General features: G+C 49.0%; 1 protein-coding gene and 1 long non-coding RNA gene across 2 annotated transcripts; one reads left to right on the top strand and one right to left on the bottom strand.

Moving 5' to 3' along the window:
* Positions 1–563: 563 nt before the first annotated feature.
* On the bottom strand, positions 564–6,499 carry LOC117803757. The gene is made up of 3 exons (XR_004627813.1): positions 6,383–6,499; positions 5,795–5,855; positions 564–2,168 (listed from the first exon to the last, which is right to left on the bottom strand). It is a non-coding gene; the product is annotated as an uncharacterized LOC117803757 (long non-coding RNA).
* On the top strand, positions 6,488–9,271 carry MSC (musculin). Its single transcript, XM_002922798.4, has 2 exons — positions 6,488–7,206; positions 8,081–9,271. The coding sequence occupies exons 1-2, from the start codon at positions 6,697–6,699 to the stop codon at positions 8,165–8,167; spliced, it is 597 nt and encodes a 198-aa protein (XP_002922844.2). The 5' UTR covers positions 6,488–6,696; the 3' UTR covers positions 8,168–9,271.
* Positions 9,272–9,539: the final 268 nt, after the last annotated feature.

The raw sequence follows: 9,539 nt of genomic DNA, 5'->3' as shown, positions 1-9,539 counted from the left end.
CTTTTTAATTCTGCCCCGTCTTCCCTAAAGGAAGTTGCCTGAATGTGGCATTCTAAGAAGGAATGGGGGCAGGGTGATGAAACAAGGCATGCGGGGTACCTTACATAGTTCCCTTTCCAACATCTTCAGGGAGTTCTGTTTGAGAATCAAACCTAAAGAAGAATGTAGCAGGGTGGGTTTTTCCCCTGCAAGCTAATTGGCTCATTATCCTTGCTAATTGGGCAGAGCAGCACAAATAAGCCAAAGTGGGGGGAGAATCAAGAAACAGGGGGCCCATTTCCTAAAACACCTCCCTGTTCTCTGATTGTCTATGAGAGCTCATTTTAGATTTGGAGGTCAGAGGGGCTCGGGGCTTAGGGAAACAAGGTTTGTATGTAAATAAGCCAGCCCCGTCTTTTACAGAAGAGCTGATTAAGGGACTGGTTGACAAAGTGTACAGAATCCCTGCTCTCCGACACCACAAAGTATCTATTACATGAGAACTTCCTTCTGGCGCCAGGAGGCATTTAGTTTTCACTTGGGTGTTCTATAGGGGATGAGGCACGAGGGGTGGGGGTGGGGGGTGGAAGGTGGGAGGGTTACTAAAATGAAACCAACTCGGAGTAGGGGAATGACTCTATTGGGAGAAGAGGTACGACAAAAATGGGATGCTAGGAGAGAGGATGGGGACAATATAGTGCTGCTGAAGAGAGAACAAGGATGGGGAAAATAACATAATAACTAACCTTGAACAATGCTCTACAGTTTCCAGGGGTGCCTGAACACCGGGCAGCCTCCGGGAGGTGGGCTGTACACAGAGAAACAACTCCGAGACGGTGAGCAAGCAGCCCAAGGCCACGCAGCTGATGGACGCAGAAATCTTCTAATGTCCACAGCAGAAGGGGGCTCTTTCCAGTACAAGCCACATGGCAGGATGTTATTCTCTCCTAGGCTAACTCCACAATCAACAAGGCTTGGGACCACATACTGGAGACCAGAGCCGTGCGCTACATTTCAAAGGATGTTTTGGTAATGGAATATTTTCACACTTCCAAAGTACTGCCGATAAACACTAAAAGAAAAATCTCCTGGCACAGAAGTTTCTTAGCTTCTGCCCAACAGTTAAAGGCTGTCTCAAGGGATTTTTTTTTTAAACTAGTTCCCCCTTCAGGATGCTCCAAATCAGTGACGCCCAGGGATTATTCTGCAAACAGGACTCCCCTCCTTTGGAGGACATCAGCACAGAGCTTTTTCTCCGAGAGAGAGCTGGTGTGCTTTACTCTGCTAATGGAGTAATCAAAGTCATTTGCAGGAGATACACAGCGTTCCATTGGCGTTAGAGTTTACACTTTGGTGCTGGCTATCTATAATCCACAGGTATTGCTTAAAGAAAAAAAAAACTTTTCCCAAAGCCACTTACATTTTTACTTGTCAAAGCAATAGATAAGGATTTTTTTCTTCCCTCTTGAATGGCAGAGAAAATCAGGTCTCTGAATCATATCACTTTCCTCTTCCCCTTTTTCATTCTTAACCCAGACTTTTCTAGCCTGAGTGTCCGCAAACCTGATGTGTCCAGGCAGTGGCCTCTTGGGGTTCCAAGAGGCAAAACTCTTGCTGCAACTTTTGGATAAATAAACCTGCAGCGGAGGACTGGTTGTGCGGAGGATAACGGAGAACTTCTGCAGTCCATTCCGAGTGTTCCCACAGGCGCCTGACCACGTAGTTGGCGGTGTCCAAGTGCCAGGAGCTCCTTTCCTTCTGGGGTTGGGAGTGTGGGGACATCCTGGGCGACCCGGCACAGATGCTGCAGAGGACCTGGAGCTGAGCCTGTGGCTTCGTGAAGTCGAAGAAAGAAAAGCCAAGGCCTGGCCTGAGGGTGACCTCACTCTGTACGCCCAACATAACCTGCCTCCAAACAGACCTGCCTCCGCATGTGACCAGCACACCATGTGACCTGCACACCACGTGACTCGTGCATCGTATTACCGGATCCGTCATCTCCTCGTTCTAGGTGTCCTGCTCCTAACTACTGCTGCTCCGAAAGGCTAATGAACTAGGCCATGGAGCTCGGGATGATGTCCCCAGGGTGTCCACGCTGCCCGAGGAATCAAGCCTAACGCTGCTCCAGCGCTAAGGCTTCCGTTACCATGCGCGGCAGAAATCCAACCGGAAGTGTTTCTCAACGTGTTCTAGGGTTGGGTGGATGAGATGAGGGTGAGTACACGTGGTGAGGTGCAGGAAGAGGAGAGGGGTCAGGCAGAGGATAACTAGCGTCACGTCGCGCCCCGCATTGCCTTGCTTTTTCCCACGGAGTGGGTTCAGGCAGGCGTTGGTCTCACCAACACCTGCCACGGCCAACAGTAGACACTCAATGTATAGTTGCATAGTTAATCCTTACATTATCCAAAAGAAAAAAATATGAGCTACATATGTAATTCTAAATTTTTAGTAGCTTCATTATAAACAGCTGAAATTAATTTTAATAACATTTCTTTTAACCCAGTATATCCCAAATATTCTCATTGTTTGACATAATTTTTAAAACATACTAATGAGATATTTTACATTCTCTCATTCATATTGGCTCCAATATCTGGTGCGTATTATACACTACTCTACATGACTAGCCACATTTCAAGTTCTTGATAGCCTTATGTGGCTAGTGGCTTCCATAGTGGCCAGCTGGAGACTCTGATTTTCTAGATCAAAGGTATGGGCAATTTCTTCAGCCAATCAGATAGCTCAGACTATCAGGAGACTTTAGGAAGATACCACCAGGAAAGTCACATGGGGAGGGCTCTATCCGTTCAAATGCATTCCCACAACGATCATTTCTTAAGCATTTTCTTAGTAATGTTTTGGCTTGGTGTTCACAGAAGGTGGATGCAACCCCTGCTCTGCCTAAACCCTGAAGTCACCCGACTTGCCCTCACCTAGTACTTACAGCAGGTCCGAAGGGGCAGTAGTCATAAATGGCCTAGTTTCTATGGTCTGTAATTATTAACCCACCTCATCCTACCTTTTAAGAAAACCTAAATTTTAGATATTTTTAATATTATAAAATATTTTAAATATTTAAATATTGCATTTTAAGATATTTTAATATATTAAATGCCTTTTCTGTGTTACATCTGAGTGTGCTTTCACATACACCGCAATCTCATTTATCCTTTCAATAACTCTGATTTTGGAATTTTATCCCAGCTTCCAAATAGGGAAAGTGAGGATTGGAGAAGTGCTGTGACTTTATGGTAAGAGAACTTGGAGAAAGAAAAGGTTTCCAATGCAGGCCTATCCATTTTCCCTCAGCGAGGTCTCTTACAAACCTATGGGAAATGTCAGGCGATGGGATTATGTACCTCAAACCCTAGAAGTTTGCAGTTGAAGCAAATGAAACATCCTGGTGCCATCTAAAACCCAGAACAAGTCCTGGGGTACAAAACCTGGGTCAGCTCCCAGCCTGATACTTATTAGCTGTGTAACATTGGGGGAAACAATTCATAGTAATAAAAAGAACCAGCATTCATTGATCTTCTACGTATGGGGCTCCGGCCCAGGCAATTGCTCATATACTTCCTCTTCCTGGTGAGACAGATAGCTCATTTTATAGATCAGGAATCTGGGCCTCAGAAAAAGTAAACTGCCAAAGGTCATACAGCCAAAAGGCAGGAAGACCAGGATTACAAGACATTATTAAATGTATTAATGTCTATTTTATAATGTAACTTTAAGCATTCCCACCCCATATTGCATATTTAAAAAGCACATCTTAAAGAACTTCAAGACCATTAATGGATGTCATCAACGACTGTATATTCATGCTACAAATCTAAAAGGTTGCAAAGCATGAACAGATAGGAATTGTTTTCAATGTTTTTTTTTAAAACTCTCAGAAAAGATAATTGTACTTGCACTGTTCAGCTCATGGGACTGTTGCATTGAGAGAGAAGGAAAAGTAAAAGCATTTTCAAAGTGTAAAGAGGTGACAAATATCAGAGATTGCAAACATGTTTAAAGCAAACTGCAGTTATATACTAATATGAAATGTATTTGATACACTCTCTAATCTTTATTGGGAGTCTGCAACTTGAAAAAAAGAGTAAAAGAATGAAACTATAACTAGAAAGACATGGAGGGAAAAGAAAGGTGAAAGAAAAATAAAAGAGAGCTGCTTTTTTTGAAAGAGAACAGAGGGAGGGAGGGAAGAAGGAAGAGAGATTCAGAGGAAGGAAAAAGAATGGAAAGAAGGAAAAATAGAGCATCAAAAAGAAGCAAAAGGGAAGGAAAAGCAAAAGGGAAGGAAAGCTAAAAAGGGAAGGAAAAAAGCAAAAGGGAAGGAAAAAGCTATAAAAAAAAAATAAGCATGAACTGTTGGGGTCAGGCAGTTCCTTCAAGAATAAGAAACTGGCCATGACCCGCTTAGCATTGAGGCTGGGTACAGTTTTTTGTGACTGTTTAGAGAAAATCTAGCACTTTCCCCACCATTAATCTTTTCTAAAGAAAGACTTTGTTCTGCACCTGTATAAACAATCCAGATTTTTAAAACCTATATGCCTGCCTCTAATGTGTAAGACTATGTATTTATACTGATAGAATCAAGTCATCAATAGGTGATGCAGAAAGCTAGTCTGAGATCTCCTTTTTACATCTTTCTGCTCCCCCTTCTCACTTTTTTCTTCCCTCCTTCCCCCGGTGCACCCAAAGTCAAGTTCAAGTTCAAGCACTCCTATAAAGAACTCTACATTCTGTCCAATACTCTCTGCATTTTCCCATCCCAGAGAAAACTGAAAATGAGCAACATTTTTACTCAAGTGATCCAGAAAGGAGCCCCTCGCCATCCCTCAACAAAATGACAAAACAGCCAGGGAGAAAACCTCTACAAATGAGGGTGACCACGATGGGTTGTGTGAAACATCCCCCACGAGGGACGCCTGGCCTGGGAGGCGAAGGTGGAACGATGCCTGAGTGATGAAGTCAGCCCTGGGCCAGCCACCTGTTGCGGCACTTCAGGCACGAAGCCTGGAGCATTTGTTCTGCCGAGGAGCTGGTGGAGGGAAGCCCGCCCCGAGGCTTCTGCCCGCTCTGTCCTGGGCTGACTGCACGTTTGTTGCCTTGCACTTTGCTCAGTTTGGAAACCTAGAGCTTTTAGGGAAAGGATGAGTAAACACCTAAGTCGGGTGCGAAGATTCCGTTTCCTCATTGTAAAACAGAGGGATCACACCCCAACCTCATAGTGGTTGATTATTTTGTTGTTTTCTTTTAATTACTCAGTGGGTAGTCATATGGTGCCTAGCCCAGGGACTGGCACATGGCAGGCGCTCAGTAGCTGGCCATTGGTGTGTGCCTCCAAAGTGAAGTACCCATCCAGACCACCTATTGCAAAGATCCTTTGAGTTGAAAATGAGCCTGCAGTTTTGTTTTGTTTCCTTTGGGGGGGTGGGCAGAGGGTTTATTTTTGGTTGGCACAGGACACCATGATTGTGGATGCTGTTTTGTCCTTTTTATTCTGGAAGATTGTGCCAAGTTAGCATTCTGCATCCAGGAGTGTGCTCTTCAATACACAATCTAAAATAGTAATCAGTTCCCTAGACTATAACTCGGAGAATCGGGGCAAGATCCTCTTATCGACTGCATTGTGGTATTCAAAAAAATTAAAATCAAGCAAATCAAACAAAATCAAGTGAAATTCTCAAGACAATGGAAAATAGCAAATAGAACAGCTTTTGGTGTGTGGCGGGGGAGGCGTGTAGCGACTGCAGGAATATCGAGGGGCCAGGGATGCTAAACACGGATTTCAAGTCCATATTCTACTTACCAGCCTGGTGATTTGGGGTCCTTTACTTTAAATATCTATCTCTGCAGCTTAGCTTGAAGTTCTGCAAAATGGAGATAACATTTAAGTCACAGATGTTGTTTGAAAATGGGACGAATCAATGTAGTAAAAGTGTTTTGAAAATCATAAAGCCAAGTTATAGGAAAAGGAGGAAGAGGGAAATGGGAGGTTAACTTGCGGATTGCTCGGTGTTGTTTGCTTGCTTTGCTTTAACGCTTTTGTTGGGCAAGCGTTGGATAGGCAGTCATCCATAATGCGTTATGAACTTTGGGAAATAGAGTTCCGCTGAAAAGATTGGGAGAGAAGCAGAGGTTGCGATCCTGGGGATTCTAAGTGTCTGGCAATCTCCGCCATCGCCAAGACTAGTTGGGGGTAGAAGTGGGGTGGGTACGAACTAGGTCCACCTCCTTCACTCGCCCGACGCACACTTTTCTCTCACTGGCAATCTGAGGATCCTACGGACTTGGGGCCCCAAATCTCGGTCCAGCAGAGACTTCCCCTTCCCCGCCCCCACCAACAGATCCTGAGGGCAGAAAAACGGTCCCCACCCCTTCCACGCCCCCGCCCCACCTCTTGCCCCCCTTTCCAACCCCCTCTTCTTTGCCAGGGTGGTTTGTTCCGAGGAGTACAAATAAATAGTCCTGTCAAAAGGCGCAGCTCGAGGTAGTGCGCGCGGAGCGTGGGCGGGGGCGCCCACTTCTCGGCCGCGCTCTCCTGGTCAGCGGCAGGGCTCGCTCCCGCGGCCCCGCGCTTCCTACCCAGGTCTCCAGTCTTCCTCGAAGTTCTGCCCGGCCCCCGCCTCCGCCAGAAGGAGCGGAAGGCCGAGACCGCTAGGCTGGCCTGAGGCAGGAAGGCGGGCGCGCGTGGGCGTGGGGGACGCAGTGATGTCCACCGGCTCGGTGAGCGACCCCGAGGAGATGGAGCTGCGGGGGCTGCAGCGGGGATACCCGGTCCCCCCCTCCAAGAGGCCGCCCCTCTGCGGCGCCGAGGGCAACTACATCTCGCCCAGTGACAACTCGTCGGCCGAGGAGGAAGACCCCGATGGCGAGGAAGAGCGGTGTGTGCTGGGCGCGGCCGGCGGCGCGGAAGGCAGCAAGAGGAAGCGGCCGCGAGCGGCTGGGGGCGGCGGCGGCAAGAAGCCCCTCCCGCCCAAGGGCTCCGCCGCCGACTGCAAGCAGTCGCAGCGCAACGCCGCCAACGCCCGCGAGCGCGCCCGGATGCGCGTGCTGAGCAAAGCCTTCTCCAGGCTCAAGACCAGCCTGCCTTGGGTGCCTCCCGACACTAAGCTTTCCAAGCTGGATACGCTCCGGCTGGCTTCCAGTTACATCGCGCACCTGCGGCAGCTGCTGCAGGAGGACCGCTACGAGAACGGCTACGTGCACCCGGTGAACCTGGTAGGGACACCGCACGAGGGGCCCGGGGCGAGCGGCCGGGAAATGCTCGGGGGGCACCAGGCAGAGTCAGCCCGCGGGGAAGAACCTGAAAGGGGGGTTCTGGAATGGGTGGCGAGCAGTCCAGTTTAATTTCTCCCAACCAGGGTAGGGGCCAAACCGCTTTCTCGGAGAAGAACCTTCCGCCCTTCGGTGTCTCTTCATTCTGATCAGTGTACCTGGTACTTTGCCCCGTGACATCCTGCGTCCGGGGTGAATCTGGGTTCCACCTGCATCCACTACCCCGTTGCAGATTGAATGGCAAATCTCTCTCGCCCAATTTTTCCAGCTAAGAGTCTGACAGGTTCGATTTAACAAGCCCTACTTTCTGAAAGGAAGGAGGGAAGGCCGAGCTCTTTTTAAAAGCCTTTGGATTTTTTAAAAAAGTTCTTGCAGAATATGAGAGGTTTCCCAAAAAGGGATTTGTCTGGAAAGTCCCTGTCTGACCTGCCAACTTTCCCGGCTTGAGAAAGAACCTATTCCAGTTCCTACTCGGAGTGGAGGGCTGAGTGTGTGTGTGTGTGTGTGTGTGTGTGTGTGTGTGTGTGTGTGTTGGGGGAAGGGAATTAAACAAAGTCCCAAACTCATGAAGATTTCAAGGAATCATCCTGAGGGCAAAGACCAGAAGGAAGGATGGACAGAAGTCCCATTTCTCACGCAATCAAAGTCCAGTAAAATTAAAATCCTAATTTAGAGAGAAGACACCCAAATTCCCAGAACACTGATAAAATCTGAGCTATTAAAAGCCAGGGATATTCCAGGGTTCACTTAGGAGAACGGTTTCGGTTTGAGACAGTACTTTCTCCTCCAATATCTGACGCTCTTTTTGATTTTACAGACATGGCCATTTATGGTCTCAGGACGACCCGACTCTGACACCAAAGAAGTTTCCGCAGCCAACAGATTATGTGGGACCACCGCTTAGATCGAACTCGCTTGCTGGGATTATTGTTGAAGCGCCTGTGTTGGGGGCCACCGAGAGAGTGAGAACCCCCAGAGAATGGGGGAAAGTTCCAGCGGATTCTCCTAAATGCTCCTAGACACCCTCTCCACCCGAACTGTGAACACGACACGTGGCGGGTGTTGGGGGCAGAGCCCGGAGGGTTGGCCGCGTGGCTGTCATCGCAGGACGCCGAGGGCTGCGGCTGCTGAGGATCCCGGCGACGACAATTTGCTTCTCCTGAAAGAGCTTCCTTCTGTCGCTACGGCGTGGAACCAGATCCAGCCTCGGACTTTAGCAGTGTAGACTAACCCAGAGCCAAACCGCTTAGGAGTTAGTTTCCCGACTGAGCCAGATCTCTGTGTATGATGGCACGGCTGTGCACAACACAGGCATGTTTCGGTTAGGCAACGGTTAGAACGTGCTCTGGATGATTGGCTTTAAAGACACCAGTCTTCACAGGCGACCAACATCGGGGCATGTTTTTTAAGTTGCAAAGAGAGGAGAGTGGCATACCTGGGCCAGGTTTGTACCCCACAGGGTAGCAGCCTCCTAGAGGAAGGGGCATGCCGTCTCCACGCCGGGAGAGATGGAAGCACGCTTTCACGTTCCACCTGGCCCGGGTTTGCCGGCAGCGATCCGGGCGGTTCTGCCTCCTGGCTGCAGTCAAGCCCTTCACTCCCCCCAGGCTCCCGCCTCTTGCGAGCCAAGCTTCTATCTACACTCCTACCCACCTCCCGGTCTGGACTCCCACCCCCGCACCCCCCACCCAACCAGGCTCGGGTCTCCTTCAGGCCTCCCGCCACTCCTTACTCCCACGCCGCCTTGCAGCACCCCTCCTCCGGCTCCTGACCATCCCCAGGTGGCCTCCCCCGTCCAAGCTCTGGTCGCCGCCTCCTCCAGCACTGCCTCCCCGCGCCCAAGTTCTTCCCGGAGGAGTGCGCTGGGTGGTCCGCTGAGGCGGTTGGATACCTAGTGACCCCACTCAGGGGAGATGCGCTGCTGTCTCGAGGCTGCACTACCACAGTAACTAGCAAATGTAAATAAATTTATTTTTGTATGAATAATAAAACGCATTGTGAAACCTGAGTGGCCCTGGGCGCTGTCAGAATGTGGTCTTTGTTGCCCTTTGCGGAGTTTGGTAGGGAAGTTCATTTGGAGGTGCCTTCTTGGCCCTGGACTGGGATTGGTTTTTTTTCTCAGCAGAATGGTGCTGACCCCATTTGGATCACTGCATTTCCAAATGTAACTCTCATTACTATCTATTATTCTGATTCTCCTGGAGGTCAGGGTTACTGGGAGGCAAGAACCCGGGGCTTAGTGCGCCTGAAGAGAATTTTTCAGGGCCAGGTTGAAA

This window comes from Ailuropoda melanoleuca, chromosome 9, assembly GCF_002007445.2.
Source record: "Ailuropoda melanoleuca isolate Jingjing chromosome 9, ASM200744v2, whole genome shotgun sequence".
In the NCBI taxonomy this organism is placed as follows: domain Eukaryota; kingdom Metazoa; phylum Chordata; class Mammalia; order Carnivora; family Ursidae; genus Ailuropoda; species Ailuropoda melanoleuca.
The sequence above is the reverse complement of the archived record's forward strand: the minus strand, read 5'-3'. Positions and strand labels throughout refer to the sequence as shown.